The 21,724-nt window shown below is 41.9% G+C and overlaps 1 protein-coding gene across 2 annotated transcripts; it reads left to right on the top strand.

Moving 5' to 3' along the window:
- The first annotated feature begins 389 nt into the window (after nucleotides 1–389).
- Nucleotides 390–13,781, top strand: SUCLG1 (succinate-CoA ligase GDP/ADP-forming subunit alpha). Of its 2 annotated transcripts, none has more exons than XM_084518818.1 (9): nucleotides 390–548; nucleotides 6,418–6,521; nucleotides 7,339–7,455; nucleotides 8,029–8,241; nucleotides 8,330–8,387; nucleotides 10,932–11,015; nucleotides 11,726–11,877; nucleotides 12,355–12,543; nucleotides 13,529–13,781. In XM_084518818.1, exons 1-9 carry the CDS (start codon nucleotides 503–505, stop codon nucleotides 13,553–13,555), a joined length of 990 nt encoding a protein of 329 aa, XP_084374944.1. In that variant the 5' UTR covers nucleotides 390–502; the 3' UTR covers nucleotides 13,556–13,781. The 2 variants fall into 2 exon arrangements, with proteins under 2 accessions (XP_084374944.1, XP_084374943.1); XM_084518817.1 differs by lacking the exon at nucleotides 390–548 and adding an exon at nucleotides 2,064–2,417.
- Nucleotides 13,782–21,724: the final 7,943 nt, after the last annotated feature.

Here is a 21,724-nt window from a genome sequence, read left to right as displayed (position 1 = left end):
TATTTACTGAATTACCAATTTACTGAAAATTTCCTTGGTGCGGTCGGGACGTGAGCTCTGCTGCATTCCCTCACATTTAGCCCTGAAAATTAGTAACATACAAGGTCTGTTATGTAGAGAGGAACATTTTATTAATTCACCAACGAAGATGTACGTGTCTTATGTTGTTTACTGAAGCATTTCCCTGAAAAAATATTACTTATTTTTGCACTGGTGGCTACAGCCACGACAAAAGAGTAACCCCTGTGTAGGCAGCGTGCCTTTCTCCCCAGCTGCTGACCTAGCAGTGTACCGGGACATCTTCTAATGCCCACCTGCAGACACCCATCAGAACTCATTTTTTGGGCTGAATGTATCATAATTTAGGAGCTAAAAAGTAGCGTAGAATGACTATGAGGAGCCTGACAGACTACAACCCCCACAACCCCCCGCGCGCCGCCGGGGCGGGCAGTGCTGAGGCGGCGAGCGGGGCCTGCGGGCCGGGTGTCCTTGTGAGGGGACGATGGCTCACTGCCACACCGCCCGGCTCCTCGGCCGCTTCCTCCGCCGTGAGTACCGCTCCCCCGGGACCCCACAACCCTCCCCTGAGGTGCTCCGGGGCCCTCCCGGTTCCTGGGAGCCGCTCTCAGCCACCGAGGCCTGCTCCCCCCCCCCGGGCTAGGCCGCGGGGATGCGGGGGGGTGGGCACGGGAATGGGGTTTGGGGGTGAGGGGGGGGTTTGGGGGATCGTTGAGGGGTGAGGGGGATCCTTGGGGATGAAGGGTGTGCCCTCTGGGGGGGTGTTGGACGCTGGGTGGGGAGCCAGGGAGGTTTCATCCCTGGTAATGTGCAGAGCTCCTCGAAGAAGGTGGTGGTGGGGTTGGGTCAGGTCACTTTGAGTGGTTCTTTGGGTTAGAGGCCTCTCGAGGGCCCTGAGTTGTCCTGAGACTTCAGCACGACCCGATGAAGTTGTCTGTGTTGTCAGGAGTAACAGCGTTAGCCTTTAAGCACAGAGAACCCAAGCAACCTGCAGCTAAAATGTCAGCTCAAAAGCGTTCAGAGGGGTTGGTGCCATATAATAATATCACAGTAAATTAAATTAAGTGTTTTTCTTGGTGCTTATTTTGTGCAGTTAACGCTGTGTTCTCTAAAGGAATTGGTAAGGGTAGCCTAGGCACAAGAAGTTTTTCTTGGAATTTCGGCTGAGGAAATGGTGTGTTCATCAGGGATCTGACAGCTGACAGCAAGTGGGCAAAGTTAAACTTCATAAATTTCACTGGATCTCCGTGCAAGCAAAGCTTGTGCTTCCTATGGTAACATGCAGGTCAGGGGCTCAGGACATGATCCCACGACATTTTCAGCTGGTCCAAGTTGTTCCTGTGGCGCACCCACTGTCCCCCAGGCATCTCTTCCCACCTCTTGTCCCCTACGAGCACGAGTAGGAAGGAAGCTGTACCCCTTCCTGAACCCCTTCCTGTGGGGCTGACTCTGCCAGGCAGCTCTTTGAGCTGGCTCCCCTGAGTCTAATGCAGGTTGGTGCTGGTGGAGATGACAATGTAGCACCTTCAGGTTAATTTATGCTCCTAGCAAAAGTAATCTTGTGTGCAGTAAGAGATTAGGGAAGAGTGCTTAAGATGCTTTTGTGGGTTAAGGGGAATAGGTGGACTCAGTGTTTCAGGAAATGTTCTGCTTGCAGCAACAGTTCATAAACTCTTTTAAGAAAGTCCTGTAAGAAGGAATATTTCTTCATTTGAAACAGTTTTTGGTTTGAAACTCTTAAGGTTTGGGCAGTCTTTTAATTTATTAAGTTTGGACTTTGTTCATGCAACAGTCCCAGTAACAAATAATTAACATCTCCTCTTAGTGGCAATTTAAAGCAGTGACTTTCTAGTGTTTTCTGTTGCAAAAGAGCATCTGTTCTTATTGGTACACTGCTGAAGCAAGCCTGCAGGGTGTGTATCGGTAAGTTTCAGTACAGGAATTTGTGAAAACATGCTATGCAATATGTTAATGAGTGGTGAGGGCTTGCTCAAAGGTCAGCTCAAAGTGCTGCTCGCTTATGGACCAAGACTTAAGCTTATCTTAATTATCGCTGGAGAGTCAGGATTTTTGAAAGTTCTGGGCGAGCTGGAAGGCTTTGGAGAGCTCTTAGATTAAATAACCAAAGTAAATTTTGTGAATAATCCTGGCAAAGAAGTGCTGCAGAAATCACGATGCACACTGAAGAATTTCTTTGTTGCTTTTGTGCAAGCTCGCAGACCCTTAACTGCAGGCTTAGTGGAGTGTACCTGGGAAAAAGTTTGTTGTCTTAGAAGAACTTGATCTGTGCAGAACACAGTGTGCCTATTTCCACATGGCCCTGCAGTTTCAACTTCATAAATTAGGAGAAGAAAGCTTTTCTTTCAGATGCCGTCATGTTTCCTGTGATGTCCGTGGCAGTAAGCGGGGATTTTTGCTTAGGGGAGAGAGAGGTGTTGAAAAGACTGAAATTTTTCTAATTGTCACTTGTCCGTCAGCTTACTTTTGTGTAACATAGTTGTTGTTACATAGTCATTGCATCTCTCCTTTATAGACTGGTTAATTTACTTAATTCCTCAACTCCTATGCCATGTTTGCGGATTGTTTTTTCCTTAATTAATAGGAATTTGGCAAGGAAAGGGTGAGAGAAGAGAGGCTGGGTACCAATAGCTGGAAATCCTTCCCTGAGCTCATAATCCTCTTAAGACCAGGAGTAAGATATTTTGGCAATCCCTCAACAGCATGAAAACTTCTTTGTCACTGGGGATCATCTTCTAGTAGTGCAACCGATACCTTTCACGATGAATTTAGACAGGTTTGGGGAAGGATTGTCCAGGATACAACCACGTGTGTGAATGTGCATGTATGGCCTGATTGTGATCATCACAATTGAAGGAAGGACTGGGATGAGGAACTGTGTCAAATCTTCTTGTAATATCAAACTTCGAGTCAACAAAGTCTAATATTTGCTGTGGTACTTTGGCCTCCAGTCTGTAGGCAAAGGGATGAGAAAGGAGATGGTCATAACGAGGAAAATTAAACAGCGTGTAAAATATTGGGAGGATTTCTTAGAAACAAACCGAGGGTTTGGAACTGGTGGAAAGTGAAGGGTGTGTGTGTGGGGGGGAAAAAAAAAAAAGAAAAACAACTTTGAGCATTTTGCCTTGCAGTCTTTGTACTTGACTCCTCCCTGACTTTCCCTGCACTAAAGTTCATTTTCCCTGTTTGTTTTGGAGCCTGTGCATTTTCTAAGGCTTTCTTACCTTCCATAGGTAATAGGAAAAGGATTATCTTCCTTCATCTCCAGGCCCTTGGGGTATTTCAAGGAGCAGTGGAGGGACAATTTCATTTATTACCTGTCCATCTTCTGACAGTGGAGGTGTCTGCTCAGGGCCTTGCGGAAAGGAATCTCTGCTGCCTTACCTTGCTTTTATATTGTGCTCATTTTGTGAGCACCTTCAGGTGCTTCCTCCACGATAAGCGTGGGCAAGAAGGAAGCACTTTGACTTGGATTCCTGCCTGTAGCTCTAGGGAGTCTTGTGGGAGGTCCTGAAAATAACAAATCTTCAACTCTGTAAAGTTGAGGAAGAGATTTAGTACCTCCACTGTCAGCTGGCTTTCATCTGGGATAAGCTGTGCAAAGGTGGCTTGGGTTGTGCTGTTTAAGTAAGGTCAGGATTTGGACATCCTGCTGCAAGAGTGCCTGAAACCTGCAAAAAAACCAACAAACAACAGTATTTACGTTTGATGTGTAACTTAAAATATTTTGCAAATGGGTTAATTTTCCTTTAAACATGTAAATTGGTGTTTGCACTCGATGGTAAGTAGGAGCGTGTTTTTCTAGAAAGGCTTTGGAGTTGTCAGGCATGAATTACTGCTGTGAGGTTTCTTTCAAGAAGTGAATGTAACCGTGTTTCCCTGCTACTTGAGCTGCAGTGAGCGCATTACAGGCCTTGGCTGAACACGGTTTTGTTAATGTTGGACCTCTGATTTGACAAAATGCAGCGTTTCCACCATGCTTTTGATAAGATCTGCAAGTGCTAAGACTTGTCCTTGTGCTTTATGGCTTCGTGTGGAGCCAGCACCTTTGTAACTTGGCCTGTAAGTGAGAGCCGTGCATTAAAATAGCATCGGCAAGGAGTTTGGCTTTTCCTGGCTCATTGCTGAAGCTTTGTAAGCAGAAGAGCAAATTGTTTCTTGTCCTGCCCTCTGGAAGGCACATACATTTACACTAAGGCTTCTGGCTTTTGTCTAGTAAAAGCAATTGCCTGCAGGAGTTGGGAGTCACAGAACGGTTCGAGCTGGTGAATGAAGGTCCTAGCTGGAAACTGAGACTTTGATTCTATTTCTGACTTACCTGCTGTGAACTTAGGCGTGCCATTTCAATATTCCACCTGTTTCCTTCTCATCTTATATCTGTCTCAGCTATTTGAATTGCCATTAGCTGTTTAAATTGCCAGCTGTTTGCACCCGGGGCTTGCTGCTAGTGCCCCATATGTATAGCAAAACCTCATCTCCACCGATTCCTCTGCAGGTCCGACTGTGCTGATAGCCAGGGCCAAACCTTTCTGCTTCAGGCAAGGCTATGAAGAGAAATACAGAGCTGCATCGTGCCAGTTAAAAATAAATAAATAAATAAAATCTCATCCAAAGCCAGCCCAGAAAGTACAAGGTGATTTTTTTCATTTCTTCCAATATATATTGCTTCCCAGACACGTGCCAGGCTAAGCTGCCTCTCTGGAGACAGCCAGCTGCTCTGCTCTAGCCAGGTTCTTCTGAAAAAAGCTGTATTTTTTTTTTTTTTCTGAATCAAGGCTCTTCACTCATGTACAAAGTACATAAAGTTTTTAAGAGTAAATCCAGAAAAAGCTTGGCATTTAAGCTGTTTTTCAGTTATCAGTGCATGGGAATAAATATATCTTTTTTTTTTTTTTGGTACTTGATAGCTTATAAAAGGCACTGAAGATTCTTATCCTTGAAACATGTCTGTATAGTCTCCTGAAGACTGAGAATTGGCACACTTAAGGTTCTGAAAACATCTGTGTGAAAGGTTATAAATAGCTGAAAATAGGTACGGAATGGGCAGCAGAGCTGGGGCCATAGAATTGCTTTCATGGTATGGAGAAAGAAATGACTGTTTGTTTTTTTTTAATACTACAATCACTGAGTGTGTCCTGCTAACAGTCATCTCAAATTCTGTGCATCAACAGTTTATATTGAAGAATATTGTTTTTCTTTTTTCTTTTCCATCTTAGTAGTTTTTGCTTCCTTTGTAAGAAACAAACAATAAAAAAACCAACTCCCTCCGGATCAGGCATGCCTGAGCAAGTGTGTGCAACAATCCAAGGAGCCTGATTCAAAACCTCTGTATTTTCATTTTGACTTCACTTTTTATTTCTGCAAATCTGAAGTGGAAAAGTTTTCAAATAGCTAATAGGTGCATAGTACCATAATAGTGTCAGTGTTTGTATGAGGATTGCACTCTTCCACATTCACTCTAGGCACAAAATGTGGTTTTTATCTAAAACTCTTGTAGGGAGTGAATCAGTTCAGATCTCCTCAAAACCCTGGCCATTGCAAAAGCTCATGGCAGTGAGAGCATCCTTTCTGTGCCTCTTTTTCCTCCTTAATCTCTTGAGTTTTCTTGCATTGGGACATTCTACACTTTTCTTCTTTAATCATTTGTTAATGCCCTGTTTTTCCCTCCAGCAGAGCAGCAGTCATTCTCCTTTTCTTCTTGAAACCAGCATTCACTGTGCCATTTCTCTACAGTTGTGTTACTTTTGTGTGTGAGTGGTGTTTACAAGACCAGAGTTGTGAGAACTAAATTGAAAACTGTTCCAGTGGAGTATCCAGAGAGCTGTATTTCTTCAAGAGCCCACAAGCTGTGATGTACAAGTTCCCGTGGCTGGGCATCTGCTGGGGAAAGATCTCTTGCTGTGTGCCATGCTTGGAGTTAGGCCTGGGGGTCCTGTGGCCGTGTTGAGATCTCTTGATGTCTGTAGGGGCTGTGCTAAGTTTGCAGAAAGTGTAGAGCCTCTGGGATATCAGGATCTTAGTTCTGCTTTGCCTCTTTGTAGCAGTTGTTAGGGGACAGAGACCTGTTCAATCACAAATGAAAGCAGTGAAAGGTGTTTGTGATTTGTCTTGACCGGAGCTCTGATGTTCAGTACCCAACATCTGATTCCCAGCAAACTGAGCAGCCTTAGAGAGTGAACTACAGCTGTTTCCTATCTTAGAATGAAAGTTAGTAAATGCTTGCAGCTTTCAGGTCTGCTTTTAAAAACAGGACCTACAGGATCAACATCTTTTCCTGTAAGCATAAATATACACGTACTGACTTGTTAGGACGTTTTTTAACTTAGAGCATAACAAAGCAGTTCATTAACGATTTGTTCTCTCCTTGCTTTCTTCCTCTAGTGCACCAGAATGGAGTACGACACTGCTCCTACTCAGCGTCGAGGAAAAATCTGTACATTAACAAAAATACAAAGGTCATCTGCCAGGGTTTTACAGGCAAACAGGTATGTATATGAACTGTTTCTTCTTCTTTCAGTGCAGAATGTTAATTGGCCATAAAACATAGTACCATATAAAAGAGATGATGTGCTGGCCTTGTCTGTGTTGTTAGGAAACGGGACTTTGTGATCAAGAAGATCCTTTCAGCTCTTTGGTTTCCCATTCTTCTGTCCAAATACCATTTCCCTTAAATTCGTTAAACTAGATTTTTTTCCACTACAATACAAGCTTAAAACTTTTTTTTTTGAGTTGTCATCATGATGACTTGATTTTTGTGGTTGGCTTTGGTCTTAAGCCTTAAGCTGCACAGAACTGAAAGGGTTTCTTTGTAGAGAAAGCAGAAAGAGACTAGCAAAAACCTACAAAAACCTTACAATTTTCAAAGTGCCTCTTTCACAAAAGCTTTTGAATATCAATGGCTATGAAAAAAAAGTTTTAATTTCAGGATATTTAGTATTTTTTTTCCACATTGATTCTTACACATTTGCAAGGGAAGAAGACTGCTTTTGCTAAATTTGTCAGCTAGTCAAGAACAAGAATGCTAATTTCTTCTATTTGATTATTGTATTTGTCATCTGCCATAATTGATGTGGAAGATAAAATGTGGTTGCTATGTCTGCTGGTGTATTAGCAACACAGAACAAACCATTCTTTAGTGTGCAACCATAGTGCTCCAATTTAAAAGCAAAAAGCATGGCATGTGCAATAAATTAAGTGCAATGAATTGCTTTCAGAATTACAAATGTCATCAAAACTTCTTTTTGCTACATTAAATTTGTCTTTGTATGCATTTTAACTTTACTTATTCTTTCTCTCTCACAGGGCACCTTTCACAGCCAGCAGGCGTTGGAGTATGGCACCAATCTAGTTGGAGGAATTTCTCCAGGGAAAGGTGGAAAAACTCATCTGGGTCTGCCTGTGTTTAATTCTGTGAAGGAGGTAATTTGCAGCGATGACTGGAGGACCAGGTGGCTTAATCCAAGAGCTAATGCTGCTGAAGGCCTCCTTATTCCATTCCTCATACTGAAGAGACAAATATTTGAACTGTGGATGTCACTGTGGAATGAAATAGATGCCTTATAAAAGTGGCTTTCACTGTGGTCAAGCATGAGCTTGCTTTCCATTGGGAAATTCAGAGTCCAAATGCTCAGTAACACAAATGACTTTATAGTATATATAAATATATATAAATGACTTCATAGTATGCATATGTTTTATGCCCATAACTAGTTTCTGATTCTGGTGCATATGATGGAATTGTAACAACTGTTATCAAAGGGTGTTTGTGGTGATATTTGTAGGGGATATCCTTTTCAGCCAGTACTTAGGTCTCAGGTCACACTCTGTGCCTGTCTTCAGTGAATTTAACACTTGTGTTGATTATAGTAAATCAGTATTTATCTATTTACTTCATTTATGTTTGTGAGTAGACATATTTTAAATAATTAATTGTCAGATGCTCCCCTTGGGCCCACTGGATGCTTAATGTTTTTTTTTAAATCATCTTTCTAGGCCAAAGAACAAACTGGTGCTTCTGCCACTGTTATATATGTACCTCCTCCGTTTGCCGCTGCTGCGATCAATGAAGCAATCGATGCAGAAATGCCCTTAGTTGTTTGCATTACTGAAGGTATTCCCCAGCAGGACATGGTTCGGGTTAAACACAGACTGGTTCGGCAGGGTAAGACAAGACTCGTGGGCCCGAATTGTCCTGGTGTCATCAATGTAAGTGAATTCTGGATTTGCTCCAAAGCTGGACCATTTTTGGTGATGGGTTAAATGTTCCATCTCACTTCTCCCACTCTCTCTTTAGCCTGGAGAATGTAAAATTGGTATCATGCCTGGTCACATTCACAAGAAAGGAAGAATTGGTGAGTTTTTGAATATGTATGCATTATCTAAAAGTAAAGTTTGGTACTCTACTATTCATATTCACAAGGCTAGTCACATCCTACCCAGATCACACTTAACATTCTGTATAACAGCTTCTCTGTCCTTTAGTTTGTGAGTGATCTTAGCCATTATCAATCCTGAACGACAAAGTCTGTCAGCCGGCCGTAGTAGGTGCTGAGTGCTGATGGCAGAGGCAAAGCAGTTGAAAAAGATTAGTTAGGAAATGTGTTTCCATGATGCTCTTAATTTGACTGTACCTCCATTTTCTGTGGGGTTTGAGAGGGCTCCCAAATACTAATCCTTCCAACAGCTTGGCTTCTGAGGACTTCTTTTCCAACCTTTATGATTCTGTCACTGGGATCCTACACCTAGCATGAGCTCAGTATCACCAGGAAAAGATTACAGATAAGTTCATAACATGTCAAGTTAGTTAGGCAATTATAACATGGTGAGTGGAATTGGCAAACACACCTGCTTCTCAGACAGGGAAGCTGAAGTGAGAGGGGCAGTGACTTGTTCATAATCATATGGTAGCTGCACACCCTGTTGCATGCAAGTGTCATGTCCTGATTTCTGGTGGTTCTTGTCCTAAACTATAGAAATAATAACTAGATTATAGCTCCTGCATTACATTATTTGAAAAAAAATATGTTCCAAAATATGCATTAATATAAATAGAGTTTCAGAAAAGTTGTAAACAGCGTACACTGCCGTTATCTGTCAATGGGGTAACTAGTTTAACTTGAACACAAAATCATAAAATCACAGAATGGTTTGGGTTAGAAGGGACCTTAAAGATCACCCAGTTCCAACGCCCTGCCATGGGCAGGGACCCTTCCCACTAGACCAGGCTGCCCAAAGCCCCATCCAGCCTGGCCTTGAGCACCTCCAGGGATGGGGTATCCACAGCTTCTCTGGGCAGCCTATGCCAGTGCCTCACCACCTGACGAGTAAAAAATTTCTAACTTACATCTAACCTAAATCTCCCCTCTTCTAGTTTAAAACCATGCCGCCTTGTTCTATCACTGCTCCTCCTGACAAAGAGTCCATCCCTAGCTTTTCTGCAGCCGCCTTTGGGTGCTGAAAGGCCACTGTAAGTTCTCCCTGGAGCCTTTTCTTCTCCAGGCTCAGCCTGTCTCTGTAGGAGAGGTGCTCTAGCCCTCTGATCATCTCTGTGGCCCTCCTCCTCTGCAGAAGGTACCCTTCACAGCATTATCAAAATTTTTTGGTGGAAAGTGTTTGCTGTGGGAAAAGCTGTTCAGTGTTCTCTAACATTACCTCGAGTTTCCTTCTGAATCAAAGTTCTGTTAAGGTTTTCTGTGTCTACTTGAAATATCTTACAGTCAGAAGACAGTAGAATCTGAATGCAAGGCACCAGAAGTGCAAAATAATATTTTAAATCCAGTTGCCCTAATAGAAATATTTTCAATGGTGATCTAAGAATCAGGAAGTAAAGATGTGAACTTTGCCACCCTCCCAGCTTCATTTACCACTATGACCTTTAGTGATATGCTCCCCAGCTTTCTCTTACTGTGGGGCATCCAAGAACCATTTGACAATCTTGGGATGCAAGCTATAAAAATAGCTGCAATCTTAGGACCTCTGTCTGTAGCTTCTTTCATGAAATCTGAAACATAGTAAACAGGAAGCCTTTTGCAAATGTAGTGAGAAAAAAATTCTTTGCTAGTAGACATCTGCACTGTTCAGCAGTATAAACTGTAGATAAAACTAAGCTTGTTAGTCTAATGGTGCATTTTGTCCTCTGTTCATGCAATACACTAATTACATTGCTTGTTAAATGGCTTGAAATAGATGGAAGACAATATCTGTTTTTCCTGGAAAACTCCCCTCTTGGAGTGTTAACAAAAATCTTGACTTTGAAAAACGAACAAAAAAAATGGAATGATTTTGCCCCTGATCCAGGATTCAGCACAAAACTTCTGCTGTAGAAAATCTGCTTATGCCAGGCTAGGCTGTGGTCTCTTGTAATACTGGAATGTACTTGTTAAATATGTATTGCAGAGCAGTGTTGTAGCAATGGCTACCTTAATAGTGGTAACTGACATTACAAAGTGTATTTCCATTCTGGAGGGTCTTTCATGTGCCTGGCAATGCTGGAGATACAACTTGTACTGAATTATTTCATTAACTGTTCAGCTGCAATGCTGATTTGAGTTCAGTGCATAAGCTACTTGTATACAAGACAAGAAAGACGTTCTGTTCTGTTTTCAGTTTTCTCTCTTGGTAAAGCTGTAATGTGAGGAATGCTGTCTTGCCCAATAGAACTGGCTTGCTGGGCAAGCCTGTTCATCTGTTTACAATTAAGTTTTAAAAGTGCTAGCTAAGAAATTGTACAGATACAATTTTATCTAGAGTTTTCATCTTTTGGCAAGGATAGCTGGAAAACTTAACATCTCACATTCAGTTTATTTAAGGTGATTTTCATGAATGCAAGTACAGCTACCTCTAGTCACGTACTTAGCTATATTAGTGTTAAGTTTACCTCCATTTCTTCCCTAAAGGTATTGTGTCAAGATCTGGAACCCTGACCTATGAAGCTGTTCATCAGACAACGCAAGTTGGATTGGGGCAGTCTTTCTGTGTTGGTAGGTTTCCTCAGAAGCAGCTTGCTGTATCTAGACTAATCTGCTTCTTCACAGGAACAATTCCCAATTAATTTCTTTTTTGCAAGCATAGAAATAGCTGAATCAGTTCTTGTCATACTGAGAAATTAGATCCCTAGCTGCTGTGAAGAATATCCCCCTTCTCTGATATCATTTCCTTGTCAGATTAATAACAGCCTAGGAAACAGTTTTGAGCAGAGAACTGCCAACACATGGATAATCACAGAAAGGTTTTGTTTGGAAGGGACCCTTATAAATCATCTAGTTCCAACCCCCATGCCATGTGCAGGGACACCTCCCACTAGAACATGTTCTAAAATGTTTAGTATTAAAAAGGGTTAGGGCTTCCTTAAGCATTTACTTGGGTATGTTAAGCAAGTTGGCTAACTCACTTTTTCTTAGAGCACAATTCTAGAGTTGGAGTCTTGCCCCTGCTGTACATTTTATAGAGCCTCTGTATAAGGTGTGCTGTTTGGTTATGGTTTGAAAGGTCATAGATGTTAACTTAGGATATCAAGCTTTCTGAAAAATAGTGGGGGAGACAGATTTGTAGCAGGAACCTGGCACTCTGAGAGCTGTCCCTCTTTTGAGCCTTTGGGAACAACTCTTCATGCTGAAATTTACTTTGAAACTATTAGTATGAATGTAATTTTATATTGAGTTACCTTAATGTGGTTTCATGTTTTTTTCAGGGATTGGAGGTGATCCCTTCAATGGAACTAATTTTATTGACTGCCTTGATGTCTTCCTGAAGGATCCTCATACTGAGGGGATCATATTGATTGGGGAGATTGGAGGAAATGCTGAAGAAGATGCAGCAGCATTCTTGAAAGAAAATAATTCTGTGAGTCTTAAAGAGCTTGCTTCCAGATGCCTTGGGGGTTAGCCATCTTCTGCTATGTCAAGAAAGCTTGGTTCAATTTCTAACCTGTACTGACAAAAGAACAAAAAAGAAACAGTGATTGTACTCATATTAAAGAGAATGACTTATCATGATTGAAGCTTCTAATTTCAATTCTAACAGCAGAGCAGCGACAACTTCAGATTTTTAGTCCTGCAATGACATTTGTAGGGAACATTTTTTTGGTGATATACATAGTTCTGTAAAGAGATGTCTTAAAGTTCATGATTGCTTCTGGTTGACACAGTTAATCAGGAGGAGTTACCTTCAGACTAGTGGTTCCATGTTGTCTGAGGTTTCCAGCTCTTTGATAACTTTGCCTGCCTAGTTGATGCTTTTCTTTTTTTTTAACCTGCCATGTAGAATTGCTTTTCATCTCACTCTCCCCCATGTAACTCTGTGTATTTTCTTTATCCACAGGGTCCAAATGCCAAGCCAGTAGTGTCGTTCATTGCTGGTCTGACCGCTCCTCCAGGCAGGCGGATGGGTCACGCTGGAGCAATCATTGCTGGTGGAAAGGGTGGAGCTAAAGAGAAGATAGCAGCTCTTCAGAGTGCTGGTGTTGTGGTCAGCATGTCCCCTGCTCAGCTAGGTAGCACCATCTACAAGGTTCGTTGCTTGGAAACTTGGAAACTGGTATATACACTCATCAAGAGCAGGAGTCTACTTTTGAGGGAATGGTAGTACATCTCTTACCCAAATATTCTGTTGCTCTAAGCCAGGTTAAACATACGAAGTCTAGTGACTGAACAAGCTGCAGTTATTGCTTAGATGATAGCGCAAGTAGCATGTGTAATACAACCTTATAGGAAAATAAACAGCAAAATATAGAAATGATTACACTTAGCTGTGTTTGCAACAACTGGTTGAATTGTGTTTTCTGGATGCTATCTGAGGAAGCAAAGAACCCAAGTTAATTTAAAATATTAAAACACTATTTGAAAGTACAGTATTTGAAGGAGGAAAGGCCTGGCTTATAGGCATGTCTCTTTTAAGTACTAATTTGGGATTATGGCTGAATGCATACAGCTGAGAAACTTCTGTATGAAACAGGATTATTGCTATTTTTCTTAATTCATCTCCAAAAAAGGCACTGTTTCATGCCTAGAGGAAATGCGTAATTCAACTGTGCTAGGTAGTTGTTTTTCCTGTGATGACTGCATAATAGCACCTTCACAGGCTGCTGTGGGAGTCTTCCCTTTTTTCTGTTGTGTTTTTTTCCTTTACTAAAAAGAAAAACTTTATTTATTTCCTGGCTCGAATTCTTTACTATAAGGGTTCTGCTGCGGTTTTCATGCAGAATTAGTGTTTTTCAGGCCTGTTTTCCTATGCCTTGACAGCATTGCAGTCTGAGTGCGGTGCACTGACCGCAATCTAGAACTACTGGTTTTTCATAGCCAGTGAGTTAATGAGAGGTGGGAGAATACTTGCACACATTACACGCTTTTTAATTTCCTTTCTAATTCCAGTTTTTTAATTCCTAAAATTCAATTTGGTACAATAAATAGAAAGTAATTTAAAATACAGTATTAATAAAAACCTTTTTCTTTTTTTTTTTTTTCCTCCACCTGTAATGTCTGTGTGCTATTTGCAGGAGTTTGAGAAAAGGAAATTGCTGTAAGAGAAGACACTTCGGAACACCGTCTCTGAACCATCAGTGCAGCACCTGGCCTCTGCTTATCTTTTGTCAGCTAATCCTCAGTTGCCCAAACGACTGGCACTGGTTGTGGAATTTGACTTTGAAGCCATAAACCTCTTGGCTAAACCTGTTTTGATGTCTTCTTGGTTCAGACGTGATCACCTTATTGTAAATCACAGCAAAATAATAAATCTACTACTAAACCTGATACATCTTTTGAATTCCTGCAGCAGAACTGTTTCTTCAGTCATCATAAAGAAACCAATCAGCCTTGAAGGTCTGAATCTTTTGTAACTTAAGCACTGCCCATTTTAAGGTTAAGTCGCTTAAAGAGATGCTTTTAAGGATCAAGGCTCTGACATTAAGCACATTGCTCATATCATGTATCACACTTTATTTTTAAAATTCTTACTTGTTCGTTGCTGGCAAGTACATTTAAACAATAGGCCAAAGTTTCCGTCCATTAAACCAAAGCTGCTGGATCTGAAGGGGTTGCTTGTTGATCCACGTAGCTGGATATGCCTGAAGTCCAGACTTTCTTTTCAAGGCTGACCCGTGCACAGTGTAGCCCTCTACTGACGAGGAATTCCTTTTGTTTTACAGAGAGGTGGGATTTTTGTTCACAAAAATGAGTCTAATTTCCCATGCAAATGTATACATGCAAAAGTGTAACTATGAAAATGATTTGCTCTTTGTCTTAAACTACTTTACTTTCCTCTTTAACCTGAACTAGGGTTGCATTGTTTGTGTGTTCTGAAATCCCGATACCATTGGGAGATAATGGATGAGAAATATTATTTTCTGGAAAAGAATGTAGTAAGTTATCTTACCTGTTAACCACTCCCAGCACTGTAATGGAAAGCCCTTTTTACTTTGGAAATAGCCCAAACACTGTGCCTATAAACGAATATTTATAAGTTTCATCAGGATGGAGTAAACCCAGGATTGCTTTCTTTATATAGAGGGTTGAAAATTCATGTAACCTGGCACTTGTCTAAAGCTAACCTTGTGTTCCATAAAGGTGCTGTTACCAAAACTCTTGTTGTTATTTGTTTAAAGCTGTTCTTAGTTTTTCTCACTTAAGCGCCTGGGCAATTCTGCTTTCTGATGCAAGCAGTGAACATTTATCTTGACGCTGACATTTACAGTTCCTAGACCTACGCCCTGAAGGAAGGAGTAAAAGGACAGGTCAAATGTCTGCTGCACCGAATGTGTATTAATGTGCTTCATATATGGTCAGGCACTGGTCAGATGATATGGGACTTAGGGTGCAGAGACGAGATCCTGTATTATTCGTGTTGGTGTGGTTTACTAAAATGAACCTGACATTGTGTCACTGGACAGCTGAAGGCAGCACTGAGTGGTAAATCATTCGGTAAAGTCTGTGACAACAGGTAGGAATTTAACACTAGCTGAGTTTTCATGTAGTGCCTGATTTAATTTAAAGCAAAAAAGATCAAACAGTGTTCTTTAACTCTAGAAATACAAGTGCTAAAATGTCTCAGTCCATGTAAGAAGGCAGTTCTTCACGTGTGAAAGTCAGGGTACTGCAGTCTTTCCTCTTGGGAGCCTGCTAATCAAAGTGGCTCATTGTAGTGGTGGGCTTCACATCTTTTGGGATGGGTAACACTTCATCTACCGCCTGAATTTCATCAGTGCCAGTGCCACCAATGTTATGGTAGGTGACCTTCCAGGACAACTGAAGCCTAGGAAGTTTCCTGCTAGGGATTGCTCAATGAAAGCTACTTCAGAGGCACCAACGATTTTAGAAGATAGTCATAAACTGCAGTGACTGCTGTCCCCTGAGGAAGTGCTCCTCATGCTGAAATTTGAGGAAGCATTGAAAACGTGCCCCTCGTTCTAATGTTCACAGCAGGCATCCAGCACTGCTCTTTAGCAGCTGTCTGGTTCTGAACCAGCCTGGAGAGGAGAATCACCTAAGGGTGGAAAAGAAATCCGACCAAGTCCCATTGAGAGGCTTAATTTTTGCAGACTTTTCTTGATGTGTAAAAGTCTACGCTTGACAAGATCTCATCAGCCTCTTACAGTGCTAATGACAATGTCTCTGGAAAATACAATTCACATCCGTTCACATCCAGGTGTGCTTGTGAATAAATAATTTCAAGTAGTTTGATATGGAAAACAGGTTTTTTTTTTTTTTTTTTTTTTTTTTTTAAAGACAAAAGTTAGCCTTGAGCCTTAAACCTGTTTCTGCCTTATAGCTTAATAGGTACATTTTATGTGTAAGAGAGACATTACTGATATTCCATTCAAATTCTTATTGTGCTATGAAATTGTCTTTTTTATCATTATTTTTTTTTTTTATTCTTTGATCCAGACTTGGCAAGAGAGCCAGCCTATAAATCACAAGCACTTTTTAGGAATAAATTCTAGATGCTCTTCCTAGTCAGAGGGATTCATTGCTGCAAAGAATTGGTTGAAAAAGAGAAGACACACCTACTTTTTTTAATCTTGCTGGGCAGTATTTGCCTTTGAATGGCATCCAGTATCCTCACTTAGTAGGTGCTCTTTGAGTCTGATGATGTCAGTGCTAATTCTTCGAGGTTAGAGGTCTGTCACACCTAATAAATCCGATGCCTTTTGTGTTTGTAGGATGTGTTGGTGACTTTTCCTGTGGTTATGCTATTTTCCAGAATGAATTCTGTACGTCATATTTCTGTGGAAGACTTGAGTTACTCTTTGTATCTCCATACTTAAAAAGGTACTTGCTAGATTCTAGCAAATGAATTTTTGATATTCACTTTATTGAGACTCTTTTATACCAATCCATTTGGTTAGATAAGGTCGTCTTTGTGTGTTGGAGGTGGAGAAGGAAGGAGAGGCTCCTGACAGAGGGTCACCCAGGTGTTGAGATGTACTTAAAACTGTATGGGATTCCTAAGAAGATGGTGGTGGTTTTCTCAACAGTAATTGGGGTAGTTTCTGAGGTTTGCCCCAGTTTTTCAAGCTACCCCATTTTTTGGATATGCTGCTTTTTATCCTTTTGGTTACCTGCTTCTTTTTTGTGGTGGATTGAAATCCCCCAGGGCACCAGCAGATTTGTTAATTAAAGTCAGATGGCTGCTGTATTCAGATGGTCTGGGTGGTTTTAGTTGATTTGAAGATGCAACTTCATTCTTTGTGGATCAAACAGTAAATTTAAAGCTTTAAGGTGAGGAGAGAGGCACTCGCTAATGGGCCTCACCGGTGACAAGCGGGTTAGAGGTTGCACTCTGGCAGAAGGCTGCTAATTAGCTGGACTGAAAGTAGCTAAAATATGTCCTTTGTCTTGGGGTGGTGACTGACCTCTGCTTGGGGCCTGGTGACTGGATGCCCTGCTGGCAGCCAGGTGAGGGGCATATCAAAACGGGCCAGAAATCGCCAGGATCTGAGCTCCAAGGCCCATAACAGCGGTCTCAAGAAGAACCTCGGGGGCTGGCTTTTGTCCGGATGTCTTCAAAGTGGTAGCTGACTTCTGGTGCCCAAATCATAAGCTCTTAATTATTGCTGTGGAATTAAGTATTCTCCACTACCTCTCACTTGTCAGGATTAGCTTAAAACTTTTCCTAAGAAGGGCTCTGCACACGTCTGATAATACAGGTGTGAGTCTGCTGTTTTCCAGGCAGGGATGGGAAGATTTGGGATGCTGTGGATGGACACCTGACAGGCAGCAAAATTCACGCTGTTCACAATTACGAGCAAGTAGCTGACTCTTCTGAATTACAGCACTGCTTCACCTGCCTCTTCCCACCCCTTTCTGCCTTTCCCCTCTAGTCTGTACAACAGAGCACGGGAGCCTGGGACTGGGTACGTTATGGAAATAATTAGCACATTCGGTAGGCACAATTTTTAGGGGGAGATGACTTTGATCTAATCCCTTTCCTATTCTCTGTGAAAATGTGGTTTAGTGTTGAACTGACCTGGAATCAAAATGCACAATTTCAGAAATGTTTCTTGACTCAGAAATACTGAAAGACGTTCCATTTTCAGAAGGAATTGGCAACTTCTTCAGTTCAAAGGTGAGGTGGAAACAGGATGTTTTCCTAGAAGTGGAAACTTGAAAGTTATTTTGCTCCAGTTAAAAACTTCAAGAAACTTCCTCAGAGGTGCTCTGTGATTTTTATTTTTTAATGCCTTTTCAGGCTGAAGACCACAAGGAAAAGTTTCTCAGACTAGCTGAGCTAATACAGCTCACTTGCAGACTCAGACCCAGACTGTTTTTTGCCACTCAAAGCACCAAAACTTATGATTAAAAACTGCCTTGCTTTCTGCAATGGTTATGTGATCTCAGAAAAGGAAGGGGGGAGAAAAAAAAAGAGGGAGAAAGAGATCAGTCTCTGTTTACACGAAGTACAAATTTATAGAACTGGGAGAAAAAATGTTTTTCTGTCCTATAATCACTAAGCCACATGCAGCAGTGTTTGTGCTGGGAGCAGATGCAATACCCTGTAATGATGTCTGTGCTGTGCAGATACATAATCAAGGGTCTCTTAAAATCTGTTTTGTTGCCCTAAAAGACAGCACAGCGAATTTATAGTTTCAAGCACATCTGTAATGCTGTGAGACAGTTGCTTTAAAAACAACAGCCCACAAACCTATTTCCATTTGTGGTTTTGATCTCTAGGTGGCAGGTTTTAACACTAAAACAGTTTTGGGTTCCTGCTCTGAGCTCAGGAGCTGAAAATGTGCTGGAGAAATAGAAGATGAAAATAAGAACAACACAGTTTTATTCTATCTGGATGTTATATTGATTTATGATCATATCCTTTTATGCGAGTTGGAGAGAAGTGGTAAAGAACCCAGTTGGTTTTCTTCCCCATGCTCTCTGTATGCCAGCAATGTTGAATTTTCTTGTTGCTTTTCAGGCTGGTTTGAATAATGTTGTCTGAACTGTGGGGCTTTGGCAGTCAAATGGGACCTGCCTTAGAGAAATACCTATCTTCATTTTGATGTGGACAAGAAATGTCTTGACTTTTTCTTCAAGAGCTCACCAATTCTGTTTTTCTTCTCTTTTTTCTTTTTCCTTTTATTCTGTTGCCCAAGGCTGGAGGGTCAAAGAGGGGGAGAGTAGGAAGGACAGTTAGGGAGGAGACAATGAATTGTTGGGCCTGAAAGATTTTTATTTTATTTATTTATTTACAACAACAAAAGAAACAGAAACCCGGTGCATAGTGAAAACAAAAAAAAACACATTATGAAATAGTCACCCACTGCTAGAGAAGAGGAGAAGGAGATTGGACTCCTTGGAAAAGCATCTTCCATAGTGTCACACACACCAGGCTGTATATGCTGCAAGTAGCCAGGACAATGAGCAGTGCCCTTAGGGATTGGAGTAGTCCTGCTTCTCTGCATGTGATGTGTAGGAGGAGACTAATTTGGTGCAGGGTCTTCATTGTCAGCCCTTGTGTGGAGGAGGTTAATTGTGCAGAAAGTCTGAAAGGGGTCTTGTAGTCTAGGAGCTGTGTTTGGAAATAGTTGCTGTGTACGTAGAGAGAGATGTGAGCTTGCATCTACATCTAGAAATGTCTCTGAAGGATTCACAACCTGAAGAATAGCATCATGCCCAAGGTCTCCTTGCTCTGTATTCAGACTGCCAGTCCTGCTGTTAACTAGCTCTAACTGCAAGGAGAAGCAATGGGTGTGAGAAGTTTCTCATCAGTCATTCAAACGGATACATCTTTCTGCACGGAACTGTTAGGTTAGTTCAAGACACTGAATTTGTCTCTCATAGTATGGATGAATTGGGAATAAATTGATCTGAAGGTTCACGGATGACAGCCAAGACTCTGGTTCAGCCCTGTCCTGAAACACAGGAGGAATTTGGGTCAAGATCCATATCCACCTCCCAAAGTCATCAGACACATGGTAGAGTTGGGTGCTTGGAGAAAGTGTATGAGAAACAAAGCAAGAACATGAAAACCTCTGGAATGGTCAAGTAGACACATTTGATCATTGATCCTCACTGACTAGATCTCTAGCTAGCCAGACTCTCCTCTCAGGAACTTAGACTCCCAATTCATGTATGTTCACACCTACTTGGAGACAGCTGCCTTGGGAGGACAGTACCTGGACCTCTTCTCCTCCCCTTGGCCAAGTGACTTCCCCAAAGTCATGCTGAAAGTTTCTGCCAGGTCAGAGACCAAGCCAGCTCTCCTAAAGCCCAGTCTCAAATTTCAAAACTCACCTGCGTTTCCCTCCTAATTTTGTGTTTATACAGTTCATACTCTGCATGCACGGTTACTGTTATCCTCATTTCTGATGCATTGGAACACGGCAGCAAATCTGTATTTTTCAATTTGTCCTGTTTATGGTACAGCCCATTTCTGTTGCAAAAGCATTGTTAGTTTATTTAATGTGTCTTTTATAAATCATTTGACAATGCTAGGATCTGATTCCTGTACAGGGAAAAAATAATACAGCTTTAATCCACTCTTTCTTGCAATGATTGTAGCAGTGATAGGAAACAATATAATTAGAAGCCATTCTTTCAGCCTGGAAATTGTAATTGGATTGTGAATTTTATAGCAGCAGCTTTCAAAAAATAAACAAGAATTAGTCAACTAAAGAAAATATGCTCATTTTGTTTCCAGCCAAAGCTGCATTCTGTGGTTAACTTTAGTTCTTTTTTTTTGGTTGCTGTTTGTTTAATTTTTGTTATCCTGGTAAATACGGCATCCTTAGAGGCTGCAGGGCTGCTGACACGGATTATTTCCTAGGGCAATCAGCTGTCTGAAGCAGGCGCCTGCAGTTGTGTCCTCTTTGCTTTCCGCCTTGAAGCTTGCTTGTAGCATCTCTGGATGTATTAGTGCTCCTGTGGATCTGATTTGCTTTGAGGTTTGCTGGAGAAGCCAGTGTACCCTAAGCGTAAGTGCTAGAGCAATGTGCAAAGAAACAACAACAACAAACAAACAAAACCCCCAAATTAACCCTCATGTAATTGGGATGTTGGAGAGCCTCAGAGACAGAAGGGAGAAGGCAGCAGGTGGACAGAAGGAGGCCTGTTGTATTTACTGCTCAACCATTTAACACAGTCTTGGTAGAAGAGCAGAAAATAATGTTTGTAAAGGTGTTTTGTGTTCTGCAAGGCTCTATACATGATAAATAGGTAGAAACCCTGTTGAAACGAGGGCTGGGTAGAAAAAGACTCCTCATCAAGAGGGATTTTCCTTATAACTGTGCCAACCCAAGAGCAGAGAGGGTGGCTGGGCCTGCAAAGCCCTGTAGATGCCTCAGGGCATCTCCTGGACAACTTTTTCTGTCACAGCAGCCCACGAACAAGGGTGTTCATCCTAGTGACATGCTTGGATCATGCATTTGCCTTACCCATAGCTTTTCTGCCCCAGTCCCCTGGCAAGGCCCTCTCCCACAGGCCCTCCCTGTAGGCCCCCTTTGCAGATGTGGCCTTGTGAGGCATGGTGGCAGTGCCACGTCTCTGCTGTCACTGTGCCGGCCACCTTCTGCCCACATACGAGTCCCTCCTGTTGGAGTACTTCTGCTTTTTGTGTGACACAGAGCAGCAGCTGGATATGATGAAAGCGCCAGTCCCTTTTCTGACAGTTTTTGAGGATTTTGTCCTTGCATCCTCTCCAAGCAAAAATGCTCAAAGAGGTTTGACTTGAAGCAGCATTTCAGGCTGGAAGAGGCTGTGTTTTCTTAGTGCTTTGAGTATTTGCTATTAAAGTTCTGCCCACCTTTAGCTAAAACCTGATTTTTTCATGTGAAAAAGCAAAGAAGTGTGGATGAACTTACCTTCTACATTCCTCTGCCCTCCTTAGCCTTGGCCCCAGGGTTCCCGGAGGGAAAGCTGTTACCAGAGCTGTCAGGAAATAAAAACTCCAGACAACTAAAGACTGCATCGTCAACTTACACAGCACGGCCCATTTGAATTTCTGTCAGACAATAACAAGGGAGGATTGGTAAACACTGCGTATTCCTATGGAGACCATGCTACCTTTGGTTTATGGCTAAAATAAAACCAGTAACAACACAGTCTCATGAAAATCCTCATATCCATAAATTTGAGAACCCACCGTTCTCCCCCCAGCCCACGAAGTTTTGCAATCCTCCTCACTACATCACTGTCCCGTAGCCAGCGCTGGAGACCCTCCCCTGACAGCTTTATAGCTGATGGCTGAAGAACGAACTGTTACT

Source organism: Aythya ferina (genome assembly GCF_964211825.1).
Source record: "Aythya ferina genome assembly, chromosome: 4".
NCBI lineage: Eukaryota > Metazoa > Chordata > Aves > Anseriformes > Anatidae > Aythya > Aythya ferina.
Note: the sequence above shows the minus strand (reverse complement) of the source record. Positions and strands in the feature narration are given on the sequence as shown.